The sequence below is a fragment of the Aythya fuligula genome, chromosome 14, assembly GCF_009819795.1.
Source record: "Aythya fuligula isolate bAytFul2 chromosome 14, bAytFul2.pri, whole genome shotgun sequence".
Taxonomy (NCBI): Eukaryota; Metazoa; Chordata; class Aves; order Anseriformes; family Anatidae; genus Aythya; species Aythya fuligula.
Window position 1 is genome coordinate 15,049,999 of NC_045572.1, and position 21,913 is coordinate 15,071,911.

The window sequence follows — 21,913 nt, forward strand, 5'->3', positions numbered from 1 at the left end:
GCATCAGTGCTTGAGGCAGAGCGTTTCATTAAAGATTTATGTAAAGCAGGGGCTGGTCTCTGAGGCAGGAGGATGAAGTTGTGCTCCAGAATGCTAATGGGGAGCTGGAGCAGTTTGTGCTGCGCACAATGCGGCACCGCTTGGCACGGCGCGAGGACTCAGCCAGAGGAGGGGAACTTGCGCCATCCTTACCTCTGGCACCCCGCAACTTTGAGGTTTGTTCACGTTTCAGGTTATGTGAGGAAACGGGAACAACCTGCAGGCAGGCTGTGCCAAGCACCCGGAATTTGTGCAAGCTTGGGGGTGCTGAGGGAGCTTGGATTTGGTGCTGGGTGGCTGTCAGCAGCCCAGCGTGGTGTGTGCCAGTCTGCTGAGCTAACGCTGCTGGGAGCAAGCCACAGCCATGTGATTTCGTTCTCTCTGCCCTACCGTTCCTCTTCCAGCCAGCATGAGCAGGACGTGGAGGTCAAGCTCAGCTTGTTTCCTTCACCGAGATCCCTCTGATGCATGGAGACCACTGCAGAAGTTGTGGAGAGCGTGCCTTCTTTCTGTCCCTGGCTCTCTGGTGCTTTCCTGGTAGGATGTGTGAGGATCCAGAGTCCCTCCATCGTGGAGGCACTTGTGAAACCCCGCAAGTGCCTCCAAGAGCGTAAGTGTGAGAAGTTTCACAGCAAAACCAGCAGCACTACAGCTGCAGGGACCAGCAGAAATCGGACCCGTGGAAGCGTGCTGGGGTTCCTACAGAGCTGTGAGCGGGGACTGGCCCGGCCCCATCCCCAGCAGCTTGTGCAGAGCCCGAGGAGCCTCTGTCTGACAGCACTAAGTAGAAATGTAGCAGCATATGGAGCTTCCCCGGGCCTCGCAGCTGCACACAGGCACCCACACGTACTTTTTAAAGATAGCATTGTTTACTGCTCGTGACAGTTGTGGCTCCTGTTCTTTGCTTTGCAGGCAAAGCTTCTTCATGGAAAGAGGCGCCCAGAGCTCCCAGGGACTTGCCATCCGCCAGACATGCATTTGTGTGCTGCTGAGCTGTTTATTTGAATGTAAAGGCATGGCAGGAAATGGGTTTTGTGTTCATGGAACTGTAATTATATGTGTTTAGTAAACTAACTAGTAAAAGCAATTCTGGAACACAAAACAAGGCAAGATTTGAATACCTATTACCCAAAAGCTTTGGTGGTTGCTTCATACCTTGGAGTAAAGACCTCCTTCCTACAGGAGGGGCTGTAGGTGCTGTGTTATCCTCTCCCTGGCTCTGGCTGCTGGAAGCGACCCCCTGCAGGCCCGGTGTAGGAGGCTTTGGTGAACGTGGTCTTGAATTTTCTGCTGCACGAGGATCCTGCAAGTCACAGGATAAAAGGCAGGAACAAGCTTGCCTACGCAGGCAGTACAGCTCCAGCTAATCTCCAGGAGATAGGATCTGTGCTTTGCTTTGAAGTCATTCATGGAGAGCCATGATAATGCGGAAATCTCCTGGCCCGTCTCCCTCTGCCCAGCAGCTCCAGCTGGGATCAGAGGCCGGAGTGGCACATGGAGTGTGTGCGAGAGGGAAATGGTGCTGTGAGACTGTGAGCGTGTGGAGGGAGGTGGGTGGCAAATGGCCTTGAGGAGGGCTGAACGAGGTAGGGTTTGATTTGCAAGCTGGAGCATCATAACAGCAGGAGTGGGGAATGGCTTTCTGAGTCGGAAAACCCAAAGGTAGGTGTGCATTGCGAGTGCTTCTTGCAGTGTGAGCTGCAAGGTGTGGGATACTAGGATTGAATTGGCTTCACGAATGTCACCATGTACCTGAACTAATCGAGCAGACCGTGACCATCTTGTCTGCGGCTTCTTTTAAGCTAAGGCTGTTCGAGCTGGCAAGTCCAGCAGCTGCAGCTGATGTTCCAGTCCTCTTAACATCAGTCATCTGTGCCGAGGATGCCAACAACACGTGTGTATTTTAACAAGCACACACCTGGAGAAACACCCTCAGCTGATTCCTGCTGTGTCTGCCAGAGGCATGTAATGTCAAGCTGATGACTTTTGCAAGAGAAAGTTGTGAACAACTTTGAATTATTCTGGCGTAAGTCAACTTGGTTGCTATAAGAAACCAAGTAAAGCTGTAAGAAAAGATTAGCCAATGTTATTATCCTAAGCGAGGAATATTTCCCTACTTCTCCTAAACTGTGGAGTATGGATTGAAAAAATCCAAATCTGTTTCTGCCTTTTGAGGTGGTCTTTGTGTTTGGCAGGACAGCCAAGTGTCACTCAGCTTTTCTGCTGCCTCTTCAGCCGTGACTGCAGGCAGCCATCAGCTTTTGGTCACTTTGAGCAACTCTGCAACAAGCCCTGGAAATGGCTCTGCTGATGCTACAGACAGCGTCGGGTCCAGAAATAACAGGTTGGCAGTGATAAGTTGTTGTTTCCCAGCAGCTTTGGAGGACAGAGTATACTTGAAATAAATCTATCAGGTAGAGTTTCAAATTGGCCAGGGCTGTAAGCAACAGTTTATTGAGCTTATTTATGATGTTGCACCCAGGAAATGAAATGGAGAAATGTCAAGTGCTTTCAACACAAGCCAGCACGATTTAAGGCCCCCTCCCCCTCGCTTGGTAGCTCTTTTTGGATTCGTGCCTAAGGCTTATTATTGTAATAAAACACATTCACATTCTAGGTGGTAAATGGAATTTACCCAATAATTAAAACTACAAATAAAATAAATTCATTCATCATTCTCATTCCCAGCGTAGTTTACGTTCTCAGCACTATATATGGTACAAAAATGTGCATCTTGGGCATTTTAGCTGTTCATGGCGTAATGACCAAATCCATCTGTGAGAGCCTTGGGAATCCAAGCTGAAGGAAAACCACACAAAAGCTAGATGTGAGCAGTTCCCTTACACGCTGTTTCCATAGTCTCTTCTTCTTTATTTGGACTTTGGTCTGGTCCAAAGCCCGTCTTCAGCCTGCTGGTGGTTACTGTTGTACAAAGAACAGCCTAAAGTTCCTCAGTGGGGTAACCATCTGTCTGCCCTCCCACACAGACACCTGAAGATGAGTTAATGTCGAAAACAAATCATTTAAAATAATCTGAAGGCCTCAAAAGTGTCTTTCTACAGTCTTTAAAGTTTCCAGTGTGTTTTTTTTCATGTGTTAGTAGGATGGATAAATTCTTAGGGGGTCAAGTTCGCTCATTATGTTAAAATGACGGCATTTGCTTTGATGGAGTTGTTTCGTATTTGTGCAAAGGGTATCCTGAACGCCTCTGTTATAATATAATGCATTCACTGAACCTGGCATGTTGAACGTGGGTCGCTTAGACACACAAATGAGCAGTAGTTTGGTTCATCCCGAGGGCCAGCAGCCCTTCTGGGGGTAGAGGCAAGCGATGGGAGATGCACAGCCTGTGCAGAGCCCATCTCTGTGCTCCTGCTGAATAACGCCCCGAGAAGCAGTCCCTAAGGAAGCGCAAGCAGCGCTACTGAGCACAGCAGTTTCCTTTTCAGAGGAGCGCTCCCTAATATTAGGATGAACTTGCACGAAATAGAAAAATTAAAGACAACTCTGAAATAAATCCTGAAATGCAGCTAGAGGGATCTTGGATTAAGAACCTCTTGCGTGCCGCTTTATGAACAAACAACTTCATCCATGATAGATTGCGTGCCCCGAGCGTACATAACAAGGCAATTAAGAGAAAGCACAGTCAATGGAATAATATTGTATTATCTTTTTGTTTCACATAAGTACTGTATCTCCTTTCCACTGCCACTTTGCTGTAAATTGCACCTTGTCATTAATAGGATTATTGATAACTCTGCCAAGCAGAGCTTCTGCGGAATTTACTGTTTGCTAAAATGCCTCTCTCATCATTAAAAAGTGTTGCTAATACGCTTTAAATGTAAATCTTGTACAGCCTTAATGCTCTAGGTTACAGCCAGCAGCAGGCAGAGCTCTGCAGACTGCTAAAGCTGGGAAACGGGGACACGTGCCTGCTTGGGGCTGCAGCATCTCAAGCTGTCTGATTTTTTTCAAGTCTGTAAACTCTTACAAGTGAATTTGCTCTTCAATTTGGGGTAAATTGAGGGGTGAATTCCCCTCTGGATAAATTGGCCTCTGGAAGAATGTGGGTCCAGATCCAGCCGAAGCATGCAAGAAGTGCAGTGATGCTTCCATCCAGGGATCGCTTTGTCTGTTAGCTTGGTTCCTTTACAGTTTCCATTTTGTGGTTGATGAACGCCTGTCCCGCAGCCTGCCTTAGCAGTGGCTCTCCTAGGATGAGCTGAAGCACACGGTGATTGCACTGATTCTTCCTTATTCACAGCAGTGTCCCTGTGGTGGTGACAGTAACACCTCTAACCGCAAAGCAATGCTGAGGAAGGTGCACGTCGACTTTGCTCTTCTTGTCTTTGGATACTGCCTCTTCTGGTACCTGTTGCTAAGTGTTGCACAGCTCACTCATATCCCTGAAGACAGAAAGAGGGTGTGAAATTAACACAATTCTTGTAAGAAATTAGAAAATGTACAAGCATTTAGGCCTAGAGGTATGTAGAGTGGTCTTGGCTTTCTGCAAATGATGCCAGAGGAACGCTGCTTGGCTTCTCCCTGCCTCTCCTTCCAGCTGTTTCTGGGCAATCGTGAGCCCAGCCCAAGTGGTGTGTGTGGTCAGCATGTCCTCCCTCCCTCCCCTTGAGCTGCATGGGAATTCTGGTGCTGCTGTACAATAAAATTAAAAGATAGCTCTTATGTGGTGAAAATACATGTAAGCAACCAGAAGCTGTTTGGTTGCCAGCAAGGCAGTGTGGCTAGCATGTCACACACTGTCCCTCAGGCTGGACGCAGGAGGGACGACTGCAGGGTACAGGCTTGTTTTGGGCTAAAAGTGACTGAATTGTGGCTGAAACTTTCTCCAAAGCTTTCTCTGAAGTTAGGGTTCAGTTTCAGCCAGCTGCTTCCCAGCCTTTCATAGTCCTCCTCTGGGCCATGTGTTATCTGGGTACCTGCAGCATGACTGTGTGGAGTGGAGAGCAAGCAGTGCTGGGTCTTCTCTGCCCTTTGACAGCTTCTCAAATCCTCCCTGTGCATCCCTTTGCATCGAGATCCTGGAGGTGCCACGTGGGATCCCAGGGGAATGACAGCAGAGGTGAGTTCCCTCATCGCTCCTATTTCTGTGGCAGAACCACGTCTCAGCATTACCCTGGGTTGCTTTGCTCCTGCCAGGCAGAGTTTGAACGTTCACGGGCTGAAGGCTGCAGAGCAGTCTGGAGGAATGAAAATAGATGTTTCCTCCTTCTCTGCTGAGACCCAGAGATCATCCATCACTGCTTTTTCAATCCTGCGTCCAGCTGGAATCTAGGTTGTTGCTGAGTGTGTCTGACTCGGTTAGGTGATCGCTGCCGTTCCCTGGGTGCCCAACCTCTGTGTAATGTTCTCGAGGGCTCGGTCCAGCTCAGACTTAAATAACACAAAGGGATTTAATCATATCTGCGAGACATGATTTATTTCTGTTTGATGGAGCCGTGTGGTATCAGTCTGGAGTTGTAGCAAGGCGTGAGCAGACATGCCTCGGTACCGTCCTGACGTTTCAGCACGGCAGCTGAATTCAGGCCACCTGAGGATGTGCAGAGCAATGCCGTGGGATTTGCATTAGCGATGTGGTGATGTTCAGATGTCTTTGAAGTCCGGGGCCCTCGTGGAGTTAGAGCAGCAACCACTACGCGTTCTTGCAGCCCTCTCTCTTCTCATGTAAAGCAGCGATTTGAGACGTCCTGCCCAGTCATTTAGATGGTCGGTCTCTCTAAGCAGCAGTTTGTCAGGCTGTAATTTTAAAATTACATTGTGCTTTGCTAGGACTTGGCAGAACTTCCTCTAGGCCCAAACTTTTAAAATAGGAGCCCAAAAAGGCTCGTTCCTGATGCAATTAAGAACAAAAACAACAGGAAGAAGGAAGACTGATTTGAAATGAACTGTTTTTTTTTTCCAAGTGTTTTTAAGAGAATGCCGTCTGAAATTCTTGCTTTTGAAGCCCTATTCCCACGCTGAGTCATACCCCAGGTTCGTACGGAGGAGCCAGGCTGGTGTTTTAGAGGTCGATATTTGTTGACTGCTTTAGAGACTTAAAGGCACTGCCAGCGCTCAGCAGCGGCGGCTCGCAGAGGAGGGTTACAGGCATGCCTTGAGATAAATCAACTCAAAAGGTAGGCACTGCCTCTTTCGTGCTTTAATTTTCCTCCCCCTGGTTTCTCAGTGCTGGTGTGATTGCAGCCCTCTGGGTTGGGGTTACCGTCTTGTGCTGGGTGACAAGGACAAATATTTTTGCCTTTGGAGAGACTGAAGGAGACTGACGGCTTCTCTATTGTGCACCGCTGCTGTCTGGGGAGTACGTAACTTCATGTCACCTGTGACAAATACAGCATTAGAAATAAGCCTGCTATGGGTTAAGAGCCTCTATCTTGAGGTTATGTGGCTGTTATGCTACTAAATGTCATTTTAACTTACAGAGTCTGTCTCCGGCCTTATTTCTCAATGCTTCAGTTCGTGAGCGCACGGTTTTGTTACTGCTCCTCACGGAGCGCATAACTCAGCGTGAGTAAAGACGCCCATCTGAAATCATAATGTACAACTGCATCAAGCCCCATTAGTTAAGGGTTGGCTTGGTTACAAATGACAGGAAAATGCACACTCCATTACTGCATCTGTCTCTTCTCTGTGTGTGTTTAATTTTCTGAACAAAGGGTGGGGAATTAAGAGACACCTCTTTGATACATTCGCTGCCGTTTTGAGCCAGTACAAATGCGGTAGGGCAATTGTATTTTAATCAGCTCCGTGAGTCATCACAAAAAACGCCAGCTCAGGTTTGATTGTCGAGCTCGTCTTGTTGCTGATGTGCGAGACATGAAGGAGAAAGAACACAACGTGGTGTTTAGCTGCAAGACGGAGCTCGAGATGCTGACAATTTGAAAAAGCTCGGTTTTGACTTGCGTTGCCAAATGCATTTTCTGTCAGAAGAACAAGTTTGCCCCACAATGATGTCATTTTCAGAGAGTCACTTTACAGATAGTGCCCAGAGCTCAGCAGAAGGCTTGGTCTGAATACAAAGACCTCTTCAAGATGCTTCTAAGTCTCCTGGCTGGAAGAAAGCCAATACTAATGCGATAGCAAAATGCATGTAGATAGCAAAACTACTCATCCGATAAAATTCATGCCTGAACTTACTTGCAAATCAAAAGTGTCATTGGACTGCCTAAAGAAGGTGAAAATTATCAAAGATTTGCAGATGCAAGAGGAAGAAAAAAATACATGGTACTCTAGAGGGGATGGAGAAGTGGTGCTGGAACAAAACCTTTCCTCATGGGAGGGTGCTTTGGAAATGGCGAGGTCCCGGCGGCTTTTGTAAGCGTGGGCACTGAATAAAAACCAACTGAGTTCCAGAATAACCTTCCGACTCCAGCTTCTCCTGGCTCGTGTGTGTCAGTGGAGTGGAATGAAAAGCCATCGAAACATAAAAAGGGATGTTCTAAAAGTGGAGGATTTGGGAATTTCTGAATTGAGTTCCCACTGGGAAATGAGTAAGACAGTAAAACGGACCGCAGTCCTGTAACGTGATGGTGAATTGGCACCACGTGCAAGAGGAAATTTTTTTCTCCCAAGGTAATTATGTGGCAGCCATCTAAATATTCAGTATGTTAATAAAAATTAGCAAGAAAGCAATCATATATTTGTGCATGACAGGCACGAACTTAAAAATGCCCTGACAATAAAGAAGAATATTGGTCATTTGCACAGTAAAAGAGCCGTAACGGGATAAATAAGTTAATTTCCCACACATTTCTTGACTTGGCCAACATGGAAGATTTCACTGAAATGATCACAAAACAGATTGAGATAATCTTGGCCAATATCCTGCTTTTTGACAAAACAGATTCTAATAATAAAATCCTGTGTTTGAGTGCTTAGCCCAATGAAAGGCTTTCAGTAATCCTTCCTTTTCATACTGCTTAATAGCGTGTAGCGACATTGCCAGGCAGTCCAGAGCAGGAGGAGAAGGAGAGTTTTGTGCTGGGCTTGGCAGGGAGGTCAGGGCATGGATCTGGCCGGAGCATGGTGGCACTTGTGCGGACCAGCTGGAGGGATTATTCAGTGCGCAGACGGGAAGCGAAGTTGAGTCATGGGGATCTTCAGTTGCCTTTATTTCCAAGAAAATACTTGAGCAAAATGCTTAACACAGCATGGGACGAAATCAGAAATCAGGTGTGGGTGAACTCCTTGTTTTTCTCTAAAGGGCTCCCAGCTGCGGTATGGGGAGAAACCCCCCAGGTCGTCGCTCCGAGTCCCAGGCGTGGCTGCTGAGAGCAATAGAAATGTCATAAGAAGCAATTTCACTGTTCAGGCTGCCCAGAACAGACATATTGATGTTATTTAGCCTTCAGTTGCCAAGCTGAACGTTAGGTTTGTGTTTTCACATGCAAAGAAGCTATCGGCTTTACAGATAGCCATATTTCCATAAGCTGCATTTGGCTGTCACACCTCTCCTGTAGTCTCTTGATATGCAAACAAGTCTCGGGTTATATGTGCTCCTGGCCTATAAACTGATATCCCTGGTGAGTTCTGATTATCCTTCCATTAACTTTTACTCTCGCCTGTCTCCCCTGGGAAGGTAACAAGGACTCTTTCCTTCATTGTGGGTTTCCAGCTGGTTACCTCCCCGGTTCCCTCCTAAATGGTTTCCATATGCCACCAAGGAAATACGGACTGAAATTTCAGCGCTGTCTAGAAGTACAGCAGGGACTGCTGGAATGGAGCTTTTAAAAAAATTTGAAATGCTTGGAAAGCATCCTAGATCTTCATGCCACCCCAGTGAACAGAGTAACCTTGCACTAAGTCCAAAGTGTAATGCTGCAGTGTACCAGGGGGAGGGCATCTCTGTTTGCAGAGGGCATTTCGGCTCCTCACTTGTACTGCCAGTAACTTCACTGGAGGTTCATGTGGCTGGCATTCACTTATTTTCCCATCTAATTACTGTTGCCTACAAACCAACATTCGAACTGCATTGCAGCACTTCATTAAATCCCTCTTTTCCACATTTTCTTTTCTTTATGGAGTTCAGATAGCTCCTTAATCTACTCACATTTACTGTGCCCCTTGTGGGAGCAGCAGAGGACTTCCCAGCAAAGCACTGGGCATTGAAATTTTCCTCTGTCCTGTGTCCATCCTTCTTTAACTCCTCCAAGAGCAAATGTTTGTGTGAGTGTGACCGGTGCTGTATTCCCAAGGGCTTGGTTCCTGCAGTGGGTTTTGCACTGGGAACAGAGAAGGTCCATCCATGCATGTTTTAGATGCACTGCTGATGGCTTGACCATGAATCTCTGTTATTATTTAAATTCCAAGTAGTACTAAAATAGCCTTTAAGACCTAGCTGTCTCCTATCACGTATGCCTATTTGTTTTATGTCCACTGAACCACGTGCTGTATGTTTCTTCCAGTTACTGCCTTAAACTGATTTTTAAACCTGTGTTTGCTCATTCCTGTCAATATTCTTTGTTTGAAAGAGGCTGCTGGCTCAGCTGCTTCAGAATTATTCAAATTGAAATGATTATTTAGCTGAATAAACATTTCAAGACAAGCGGCATGTTTCTGGGTTTGCTATTAGCACTTCTAGAAAACTTAAAAATACCAGAGACGGCATTTTTAAAGGCACGATCTGACCTTGTTGCCATAAACGTTTCCATGAGCAGTTGGGTGTATTTGGGGAGCAGGGCTGGCTCCTCTTATCCATGTTAAGCAGCAACAGCATACTTTTTGAATAGTCACACTAATCTGTAGGTTTTACTGTGTTTTGAGGCTGATGAACAGAAATAAAATGGCTCGAACTTGGTTCCGGCTATGTGGCAGTGCCCGACCTCATTTCAGCTTGTGATTCATTCAATTTCCCATGCAGGTGTGGGAAGTCAAAGGTTTTTTTTTCAATTGCATGTCTAAATCTATGTGCTCAAGAGATTACAGGTGACATTAGACTCTTCCTTTTGCAAATCCTACATATATTTGCATATCTGTACATGCATAATTTCACCAGAAATTCCCCTACAGTGTTTAAAGCCCTGTTGTGTGTGTCTCTGTCTGTGCAGGCCTGGAGTCTTAGAAGATTAAGTAAGGGTGAGACATTTAGCCAAAGGGTAACAACTCTGGTGTTCATTCAAATTTTGTATCAGGTAGTTTGTCATATTATTAAAATAGCACAATTTCGTAACAATTGTGGTTGCTGCTTTGAAAAACATGCTATTGCTCAAGGAACGAGCAAAATGAGCGAATGAATGTAGCTTTTTATGCTGGGCCCTATCCAGAGACAAATCTTGGGACCTTCACCGTGCCCCTGTATGGCATTGCTTCAGGTGTTATGGGGGATACACGTGCACAGCACACAGGCCGCCTATGAGCTAAACAAGCTGCTGCTCTGCAGTTTTGGAGAGCGAGGGGAAGAAAAAAAAAGTGTTTTTGTGGCTTCTTATGTCACTGGAATAATGAGTTTAAAAGCTCTGTGCTTTTGGTGGGTCACATGTCTGCTGCTCGACGTGATTTGCGCCATCGTTAGAGAACTTCCGAAAAGTATGGCATGAATGTAGATTATGTGGGAAATAGCTCAGTGGCGTGCTCACACAGCCCGAGTCAGCACAGTCTCCCACTGTTAGCTGAACGCGGCCTTTATGGAAATTGGCTTTGTAACCCACATTTCAACTGCTGCGGAGTTATGAGGTCAGTCAATGCAGTTTGGAATTCAGCTCGTTTTGTGTGTGTCTTGGACTACGTTCACCCCTGGGTTTTATACTACCAAAATCAGTGGAATGATGCCAAGAAAAAAAAAAAAATCATCCCCTTATAAGTCAGTTCCTTCGCTACACGTGCATTTCACCAAGCTCCTCAGCATAGCTCCACAAAGCCTGCTGCTCGCTGGTTCTCGAAGGTTGTAATTTGTATATGGGCACTGAGAAAAACGATGGCAGATTTTGGACAGACCTTAAATCCCATGCTCCAGGGTAAGAAGTAGCCTCTGCATACTGGGGAGCAGAGGGAGGCAAAGCTGGTGCTTTGATGGGAAGTGGAGAACTGATGCCCACGTTCCCTTTTAATGACAGATTTTTAGCAACGATCACAGAAGTGTCTCGCGGAGCTGATTTCTGCTAATGAGCAATTAGTCAGCTCGGCGCCTGACTCCCCCTGCCCGTGCCCACTGGAGGAGAGGTACTCAGGGCTGAGCACGGTGCTTCCCTGCAATATGGGAGCCTGGCACCCTCACCGGTGGGCAGGAGGTGCTCAGGCTACAGCCAAAATACTTTCTGAAGCTGAGGGACTCATTTCCCAGCTGCAGACTTGCTGTGTTATCCTAAAGATCAGCAGTGTCTTTTTTTTTTTTTTTTTCCTCGAGTACTTAACCCAGCCAGAGAAAATCTGTCAGTAAAAAATCTCCTTGGCTGCCCAGATGAAGGCTGAATTTGCGTGGGCTGAGCGTCTTCCAGCAGGAACGTGTTTAGATCAGGGGACAGCTCTGGACCATGATGCTGCTTGGGTGCCCGGCTCCTTGGGTCACGCCATGGTAGCGGGTGGTGGGACTGGCGGTGGGTGCAGATGGCACTCCAGAAGGGATATCCAAAGGCTCACGAGCTCGTTTCTTTTAGGGAGACACGTCCATATGCCATCCATACAGCACAAGAACCAGCTCGTCAGCCTGGAGTCCTCCAGGGCTGCTAGGATGAAATAACCAAAATATATAGGTAGAGACTGGTGCTGGCCATAACCCCTGCGCTCTGCGTCTGTTCCCTGGTGGTGGGTGAATTCCTGCATGTGAGCATCCTTGGGGGTTTCCATGCCTCCCAGCCCATGGCCGAGGGGTTATTTGGGAGAACAAGTGATGCTGGGAACCTGAGTGTCCATTCCCATCAGTGACAGGCTCAGCTCTGACCTCTCAGTTTTCTCATCCTGGATCCTGTGGGAAGCTTTTGAAGGCAAGTTGAGGATGGGGCATGTGAGCACCTTCAGTTGGGTTCTTGGTTGTCCATCTGCCTGGCTGGGTCCTGCACAACGAGCACAGAGGTGCGTGCTGTGGGGGATGCCTCGTGGTGGAACATCCATCTTCTAGGGGGTGCTGGCAAACTGCGGCATTGGGAACAAGTCCCTGAGGAATTGGTGCTAACCAGGTAACTGAGCATTGCTCAAACACAGCGTAATTAACAGCAGTGATAAATTGATGTTGGTGACTGGCAGAGCTTACATTGGTCTTCGGAAGACATTGATCTTTCTGTGAGAAGGATTAGACCCTCTTCCATTAAATGTTTTAGCGAATTTGGAGGAAAAAATCAAATGAAATGTCCTACCCAAACTAGAGCAGTGACAGGCGAGGCACTGGAATTGCTGTATTTACATACGGGGGTGGGGGTGTGCATATATAAAAATGTGTGCGTGTCTCTGTGTGTGCATATATTTGTGTGTGTGTGTGCGTGTGCAGTGCCCAAAATACATCATTATGCATTCATATATGCATGTGAAGTCTGTCTGAGGGTGTATGTGTACATATAAAGCATGATTTATAGGTTTTTAAACCTCCCTGACAGGCTCCAGGAGACCGATTTCTAAATGTATGCTAAGATTTTTGACTCCAAGACAGGTAGCAGGAGGTGCTAATAAATGAAAGAACCGCGAGTGAAATGTTGTGACACGCACCTCTCTGAACAACCTGCGGAGCGCTGGCAGGATCATCAAACCGAGCTGAGAGTAATCAGCAGGGACTGATAAAGCTGCTCTTGTAATTATTTGTTTGATATACAGCTTTCCTTCTTCCTCCTGCATAAATAGCAGGAGCGCTTTGCTTAGTGTGGGAGGGTTTTTATTCCTGTCAGGGCCTGTTCTCACCAAGATGTCAGGCGAGGAGGACTTCAGTCTGCATTTTTGTTTTATTTACGGGCTTTCTATTGTAGTTCTGACAGCACGCGGTGGAGACAGCATCCATTTAGATGGGGAGAGCTAAAGCTGTCCGTGTTGCAGGGGCCGGACTGTGCCACGCTGCCTATTTAAGCCTCTGCGATTCCTCCAGGTTTGGTTTGGGAGGAGCAGCTCCTGAGAGGAGGCAGCAGCTGAGGTCTGCAGGCAACGTCACACCTGGGCTGAGGTATTAAATACAATTCCCAGAGCAGCTTTCTCATTTCTGAGTGTGATTTTGGTGATGCCGCAGCCCGGACTGCCCTACAAAAGCACCCGACCCTTCAGACTGACAGCTCTTAGTTACCCTTAAAAAACCTTCCTCTCCTCACCGCTTCTGTCTAAGCGAGAAAACCAAGTGCTGACCGATTTCCAGGCAGTCACAGTGGTGGCCCATCAGCAGTGACTGAAATGAGCCAAAGGCTCCTGTTGCTGTCGGTGGTTTCTGGGAACGCTGCCGGCATGGTTTTGTTCCGGGATTTCCCTCGCTGTCCACGCCTGGCTGAGCTCGGACTTCGCTCTGGGCAATTTCACAATCCTGCCTTTAACAAAACCTATAGTAACTCGTTCCCACTCTAAGCACTCTCATTTTCTGTACTCCATTTCTGTTCTAGTTATCCTTTCCCTAAAGGACAAAAAAAATCCTGTGCCTCGGAATAATCTTCACATTGTCCAAGGGTTTCACCAGGAACTCGGGAGGCAGGGGGAGGCGTGAGGGGAGCAGCGGCAGGTTAGAGCAGAAAATGGATTTCCTTGCCTAAAGCGAGAGAAACCCAGACTGCTGCCTTTAGCATACATTTAAATGCTGTCAAGGGCATCTGCAGTACGCTGAGGGGAGTTCTCCTCTACTAAAAGTCTGATAGGGATGGGGCACGGATACACCACGGGCCCTGCACCACAGAGGTAGCACCGGGACCGCGGCTGCGCTGTGCCGGCAGCCCGAGGTAGCAGGGGCTGCCTTCAGTTTTGTGCCAGGGTTGATGCCAGCTCGCTCTTACTCAGGAGAAATACTTCAGGCCTGAACCAATTTAATGAAAAGAGAAATTGTTCTGAGACTGAGGAAAAAAAAAGCTTTGCGTTGGGGCCGTTTTCCGGGGGGTTGTTCCCGAGCGTTGGCAGCGCGTGCTGGCAGTGCTTTCTGATCCCAGGCGACGATGGCGTTTTGAGATAAATAGCGGGCTCGCTGCTCCGCTTGTTATTGAAGGGCTTTTATTATTGCTGATGTTACATGAAAAAGAAAGTTATTAAAAAAATGTGGCACTAACAAATTGAAGCCCCCAGGGAACTGTTGCCTGAATGAGATTTTGATTGGAGTTCAATTTAATTGGCCATAAATCTCCTCATTTCTGATTTACATTCTACTTTAGCCCAGTCTACCAAATTCATGATAATCAGGATTTCATTTTTCACTATCGAGCAAAATACTCGGACAGGAGCATAAACAGAAATACTCCGTCAGCAAGGTGACCTTGCTCTCGCTTGCCCTGTGCTGGTAATTGATTTAATGTCTCCTCCTTACCTACAAACTGGGCCTCGTTCAGAGCCACGTCCGTCACATTTGGAGGTAATTGGTTAGCGTAGTGGTTTTTCCACCGTAGGATTTTGACTGCAAGATATTTCTCATAAAACCTCGAGTACAAAAGGAGCTGTGATCGTTCTCACTGACACGATGGCAGAGAATGGGCAGGTAGGTGCGGGCACGCGCTCCTCTTGGCTGCCTTTGGACACAGTTATGTGCATATCTTGGAGAAAAAAAGCTCTTGTTCTAGCTCGGAGTAAATACATGAGATGCAGAGCCCGGTAATTTCTGTGGGTTTTGAGCTAAATTGTTTCCCTGTTGCCCTGCAGTGTCCCTAGGGGAATGGAGTTAGGCTGCGAGCTCTGCCTGCGCTGGGCCTTTTGGGTTTTGGAGGGCTGCTGCAGAGGAGGAGCTGGCCTGCTGCCTGTGCCTGCCCTGAGCAGCGTGGCTCCATGTCCAAGTGCCAGCAGGGACAGGGCAGAGACCTGAGGGCTGGTCTGTGTGGTCACGTTGCTCGTGGGGCAATGTCGGTGCTGGTTTGGAGGTGCCGGGCCCGGTTCCTGGGCCAAATTTTGGGGTGCTCTTGGCTAGAGTGCTTTCCACGGGGAAGGTGGGAACACATCGAGAATTGTTCAGTGTGCAAGTTGGTGGCTGCTTTATACAACAGAGGACATTTTGGTTTGGGTTTTCCCCTTAAATCTGGATTAGGGGGGGTTGTGCTTTCCTCCTGACCCGCAGCACCCAGAGGAGGCTCTGCACAGGAGGTGAACTCTAAGGAGCTGACCGGGGGTGGAGATGAGTAAGAGGTGAGACCCAGCTGGGATCAAAGGCAATAGAATTGTCACCTAATTCCGATTAGATACCCAGAAACCAAAGCCCTGAAATTCACTTGCTGCTCTTGCAGTCTCATCCATGTGGATCTCAGCAAAGTGCCCCAGCCGGTGCAAGGAGTGGATAGGAAAGGGGAGAGAGCCGGCCCGCGTCCAAAGGCAATCGTTGCTATTGAGCTGGGAGAATATTGCAGCTAAGTGTTCTTTCCCCACCTGGTTCCATCTCCTTTCCATCTCCTGGTTCTTTTCCCGTCTGATTCTTTCATGTTTGTAAGTTGCGCGGCTTCATTATATTGCTCATTTAACCATTTCCAGCAGTATTGGGATTGACAGGTTGAGCTTTCTGCAATCTCACAACTTCACGGACTGTAAATTGAATGTTTTATGAACTGTTGAAAAGGTGAAAAGAAAGTTACATCTGCTACCAGCCTCCTAATTGCATCAGCATCAAATGCATTATGAGTTTGTTAATGCCAGGTACTCCTGCTGGAAAAATATTTACAACCATGGCCTTGACAAGTGGAAGCAATTACTTTGTGGTGGTTTTTCTTTTGTTCTCTGAAACATCAGAGTTCTCCCTCTCCTCTTTCCTCTGCTTTGCTCCCTACAAAAGAAATAGAAAAAAAAAAATCTGAATTTTAATTCACCGTGATTATCTTCCAAAGTTTGGTGGTGTTTGTTTTTTTTGATTGCAAAGATGAATAGTTGGAAAATTACTGAAATTAATGTAAAGGAAAATGAACATGTGTTACTGAAGTCTCTGCTGAGCCCAGCGGTGTGTAGGGCTTGGATGACAGCAGCGGTTAGGTAGCGAGGCAGATGAGGCCCTTGCACAGAAGCTGTGTCTCCCTCACCTCCTGGTGCATCCAGAAGAAGGGTTCCTGAAGCTCTGTGTTACAGTAATCCTACCCAAACCTACTCGGACAAAGACTCGTTTTCCTACAGAGCTCACCTAGGAAAGATTCATTTTAAAATGAGTCTGGATTTCTGGATTTTTCTGTTGGTGAAGAACCTTGCTTTTGTTAGAAGCACTGAGCTTTGGCTCCCACGGATCCTAATGGGCGTGCTGCCACTGCTCCCTGCCCTGGTTTGGCAATACGCCGTGGGATCATCATTGTTTAGGGGTAGATATGTGGGCACTTGTAGGAGACAGTTAGTCTCTGCTTGGCTGGACACAGCAGGGGATGTGTTCCCGTGGTGCTGGAGTCCCCCAACACTTGTGACACCACAGTTAAGCTGATTGCCACCAAGGAGGCATTGGGAGCTCTAAACCTGAGACATAAATGCTGGCCTTTACACCTGACAATTAGCACCACATGAAAGCTGGCATAATGAGCCTACAAGAGCATCTCTGGTCTAATTTTAAAGCTGGGTGTCTGTCATTCTCAGCCATCATTGATAAAGTGTCTTCATGCCAACCTGTGCATCTATAGACAGACAGCTCCTTGTGGCTCTGGGCTCTGCCTTCAGGCTGCCTGTGAAATTGTCAACGGGGACAACTCTTGAAGCAGAGCAAATCCTTCAGCAAAGCTCTTCCAGTGAGTGTTACGTGGAGATACCAGCAATGGTTGGATAATAGGTTTGATTACTAAAGCTGGCCAGGAATTCTCCTGGAAGATTTTCTTTTTTTTTTTCTTTTCTCTTTTTTTTCAAAAAAAATCAGTGTGAACCATCTTCATTTCCTTGAACTCTCTGGCTTTTGGTGAAAGCTTGCTTGATAGAGACTTCTGCAGGACTGAGAAGGGATGCAAGACCTCTGCCACCTTTGTTCAGATGGGAATAAGAACCACTCCACCATGCTCTAGGTCAGGGATGTTTGTTCAAGTCTGCGCCTTGCCAGATTATGCATGACCTCGGGTCTCCTATACCTTGGTGAGTGCCTGCCTGTGCTCACTGAGCACTGCCTCACGTGTCCTGTGTCCTTGCAAGGAGGATCCTGCTGTCATGGCCAGGAAAGAGAACAGATCTGAAGCCTCCCTGACGGCACAGACGGACACCCCAGCCTCCACACCTTCCCTTCCCATCCTCTCTGGCTCCTGTAAATTCTGGTGGGAGATCTTCAAAAGCTTCTGCCTTTCATCCCTGAAGTGGGAAGGGTTTTATTTATTTTGGTAATCTGAAAGTTAAGTGGGTGGGAAGATAAGGCTGCAGCCCCACTGTTTGTCACATGGGCCCAGCTCTTGTTTCCCCTTGAGAGGAGCAGAGCAGATGGAAGGCAGAGATGAAATGAAGATCAAAAGTAAACAGTATGATTAAGTTTTTGATAAAAGGATAAAACACTTATCACATCAAAGCTGCTGAAAAACACATTAAACGTTTCCCGAACATTTTGTGTCCACGCAAGCATTAACTGCACTTGCTACAGGGACGTTTGCGATGCCAGGCAGTGGAGTTGGAGAACGCTGCTGGGGTATTTACCTTGCAATGGAGTTGGAGAACGCTGGTCAGGTATTTACCTTCGTGGCCCTGCCGTGCTCACCAGCTGGCAGGAGGCAGGCTGAGCTGGCAGCCTCTCAGCTCTCTGCTAGCTCACCAGACCTCTCTTGCTGCAGTCTGCATTGAGCCTGGAGAAGCACGAGTGGGAGAGGAGGCAGGCTTCCTGCCGCTTGCTGGGTCCCTGTTAAATGCATGGTTGGGCAGCCCTTTGTCCAAGTCATGCCCTGCTCATTTTTCCAGGTGGGTGCTGCTTTTCCAGAGGTTTTCAGACACTTTTACCTGTAGATTGGTGCGGAGTTTATGGGTGGCTTCTCTCCCAAGCACTCGTGATTGGCTCCTTGTTTTGGCTCAATGAATCAAGTCCTTAAATATTTTGTGTAAACAGCATAATTTGTAGTGAGAAGTGTCTGTGGGCTACCTGCTTTCATCCGTGTGTTGAAATACGGTGGAGTCTGGGGCCGCCTCTGGGCTGTTATTTCCAGGTAAATTAGAAAAAGGTTTTTATACCCAAGATGGACATTTTTTAACAAATATGATCTGGATTTTTTACTTGTTATGGTTTATACTAAAAAGGAAGGTTTCACTCCCTCATGTGATATTCTCTCCGTAGTTAAAATATAGCCAAGAAATGGGGAAATACTGCACTGGTTTGAGAGAGACGTATCAGAATCACAGAGAAGTTGATCTGAAGAGACCTCTTTTGTGGTCTCTGGTCCAAGCTCCTCCAATCCTCTGAGCAGGATTAACTGCAAACTTTGCTCTGGGTGCTTGGAGCCTCATCTGTCTGAGTTCTGAAAATCTCTCGGGATGGAGACTGAACATCCTCCTGCCCAGGTCCCTGTTCCAGTTGCATGCTGCACTCGGGAGGATTTTCTCTTAGTTCAGCAGGAGTTTCCCTCCTGCAGCCTGTGGTTGGTGCCTTTCAGCTTGCTGTACTCCCCTGAGAGGGGCTGGCTCTGCCTACACTGGCTCTGCTTTGGGAAAGACCGCTTTGGAAGCTGCATGAACAGAAAAAGGAACAAGGTGTGGCCAGCAGGAAAGTCACCATCCTAAACTCCTGTCTGCAGAATGCCAGCATTAGTTCTTACCAACATGAGGAGTGCAAGGGGATTTGGTCTCTGGAGAGTTGGTCTTCATCCTGCTCTGAGGGTAACAGTGTCAGACAACAGTGAGCCAAAAGCCATGAAGTTAAAACCTTCAGGTTTACAACAAAGGCAAGTCATATATGCCAGAAGTGTCACTGCCTCAGCAATGTTTGTGCAGCTGGTTTTATTCAGTTAAAAAAAGAAAAGATAACTTAAAAAAAAAAAAAAAGTATTACTATGCATTTCAGCAAGATTTCTCTTGTAATGAGATGCAAAAGTTCAGGCAATATCCTGTTTAGATATGTTTCTATTTGATAATAAAAAGTGGCGCTGACAGTGAGGGATTGCACTGCATAAATCATTACTTTGGGTTTTGTTTTACACCGAGGCCGGGATGTGCCCTGTAAGTTCGCAGCTGCTTTAACTTTCTCTTTTTGTCGTCTAGACAGCTATATGTCCGTAAGATTTATTTCTTGATCTATATGGACATGTAATCTTTCTTGGGATTATTGCCATAGAAACAAGATGTAACATGGAGCGTGGTGGAAGTAACAAATGGGATTTGGCAGTCTCCCCCATTTACTACACGGCGCCTGAGCTGTGTACAAAAAGCAGCAATTACTTGCTCTCAAAGCTTTATTAACAGGCACATCTGCACGATCATTAAAACTGGATACTTCAACTTTCCTTCTGCCTGGGATGACATTGAGACGTTACGGTCCTCACACTAAAATCCTCGCCACCTCGTTTGGGGTGCACTTGAGGCAGGGATTTGTTCCCCAGCCCTGCTCCCGGCCTCCCAGACGATGCCATAACCTTGATACTGGCTCTGGGGGAACGATCCCTCCTTTGAAGGGGGAAGCCACCCCAGTTTTGCTCGTACAGCCTGATCTCCTGCTGTGCTGGGGCTCAGCTCCCGGCATCTCCTGGGGCATCGCAGCCGGCCTGGCTTACAGGCGCTGCCTTCCCCTCCTCGCTGCCCAGCATCGCTCCGAGCTGGCAGCAAACAGCAGCCTGAGCCCAGGGGAGTAGCTGGGTTGTGCCGGGCTGAGAGGTGCTTCTGCGTGCAGGGCTCTTGGAAGAGTAACTACGAGGTGCCGTGCGTGGGACTGAAGCTGAGCCGGCTGCCAGGGGGACAGCGCGCCCTGTGAGCGTGAGGGAGAAACGTGAGCTCAGGTCTGTAAGCCAAAGCCACGGGGCAGCTCTGGAAGTTGTGTGGGATGGTAAAGAAGCAGAAAACGAGATGGAGCAGGGTGAAGGAAACGGCAGAGAAGGATGCCAGAAAATAAGGTGTATCTGATGAGTGCCTGAGGCCGAGCAGCAGCAGGCAGGACGAGCTGTCACAGCAGGCAGTGTCAGCCCGTGGCCCTGTGCCTCCCTGTGTGGGAGGTGGATGCTGGCCCTGCAGGCCATGGGGTGCAGATCCTGCTCTTCCAGCAGGCAGAGGTTATGCTTAGGAGGGAGAGCTGCAGTCCTGGGAGATGTTTTGTAGCCGCTCAGGGGAGCAGAGGTTGGCTCAAGGACTCCTCCCTTTTGTCATCTCTTTCCCATCCTCCCTCTTGTTGAGTTAAATCAAATTTCGAAGCCAATCGTCAGGTCACAGGGGGTTTGTGTGTTCAAAGAACCTTGATCTGGATGATGCATTTGCTGACCTGGGAGTGAGTGCACGCTGTCCTTGTCCCAGCCCCTGTCCTGCAGCCCAGCCTCTAGCCAAGAGCAGCGCTTTGAGGGGGCATTTCAGAGACAGCTGGAGATGCTTTAAAGCCCTCAGGGCAAAATCTGTCCTCTCCCTGCACCAACTCAGAAACGAAAAACTACTTCGCTGAACAGAAGCGATGTTTAAAGCTGCTTGTAAGCCACAAAATTGAGGTAGAGCCCAGAATGCAACCCGGACAGCCCAGAGAACTGACATACAGGGAGCTTGAAACTGGGCTACGTGCTCTGAGTTTGCCTGGCCTCCTTTTCAAAGGTGCTGAGGACTCTGCAGCTCTAGTGAAGCTGATGACTGCTCAGGATCTTTCTGAAGCATATACTTAGTACCTAAGTATAGATCTGGGGCTGACTAGCTTCAGGCTCCAAAAACAGTGCAGGTGTCTGCCTTCTTCCTCTTCCTTGTTCCTCTCTTCTTTGCCCTTTAATCCCTTTATCAACTCTTTCTATTTTTCCATCTTCCTGCAATTGATTTCTGCTCCTGCTGCTATCACTTGCTCACTCTGATGGCTCTCCTGTCCCATGGGAGCCACGGAGCATTTCACAAGGCTCTTCCTGAGCCAAACCCAGGCCGGCACCCCCTTTTCTCTCCCTCACATCCTAAATCCAAAGGTGTAAATCAAAACATTTTCGTGTGTATTTCCCATTGCAGGTGTGATCTGCTAATGACAACTCTAAAAGATGATATAATGAAGAGTGAATGTGAACAGGAAGCTCTCATTATTAGCTTCTGGTTTTCAAACCAACCTGAAGATAGCTGTGTCTGTGAACCTGAAGGGTCTTTGCCTGATGTGAGCTTTTCTCTGTTGCAGGAAGGCATGCCCCAAACGCTGACTTCTACCAGTATGTTTACCCCATGTAGCTTCAGCCCTCATCTACATACTGCAAAAGAAGATGAACAAGGAGGACTGATCTTCCAGGATGGAAACCTTACCTCAGCATCTCTGGATGCTCTAATCCAGCATCTCATACCTACCACTGATTACTACCCTGAAGTAAGCCATTCACAGTACAATAAACAGTTTATTTTTGATGAATTGGGACTGCGCTTTATGCAAAAGTGCAAATGTCTTCAATTTTGAATTAAGAGGGCTTATGTAAAGGCGGGGTATGTAAATGAATTGCTTTAAATGCTGTTTTACTGTTCTGCATTTGTTTCCATGAAAAAGTAGATCCCAAAGTTGATGCTGCCTGTAAGTGAGAGAACAGGGCAGGGGGAGAAGCTGTGGCGATGATGAATTAGAGATTTATCAGTAGGAGCACTGCAAAAATAGCAGCGCATCCCAGAGAGATTTAGATGAAGACTGAAGCAAAAAACTTCAAATCTGAACTGGCATTAAATTAGCCGAATTTCAGGAGCTGCTGAAGTCATCCAGGTTTCACTGCAG

At 47.5% G+C, this 21,913-nt stretch overlaps 1 protein-coding gene across 2 annotated transcripts in view; it reads left to right on the forward strand.

The window, feature by feature from the left end:
• The window catches only part of RASGEF1C (RasGEF domain family member 1C), a 68,340-nt gene that overhangs the window by 20,511 nt on the left and 25,916 nt on the right, over window positions 1-21,913 (forward strand). The window contains exons 1-2 of one of the 2 annotated variants that reach the window (XM_032196642.1): window positions 6,106-6,176; window positions 21,338-21,520. In XM_032196642.1, coding sequence (XP_032052533.1) covers window positions 21,344-21,520 — 177 coding nt within the window. In that variant the 5' untranslated portion in view covers window positions 6,106-6,176; window positions 21,338-21,343. Of the gene's footprint in view, window positions 1-6,105; window positions 6,177-21,337; window positions 21,521-21,913 lie in introns of those variants that run through there. The other variant, XM_032196643.1, reaches the window with a different exon arrangement.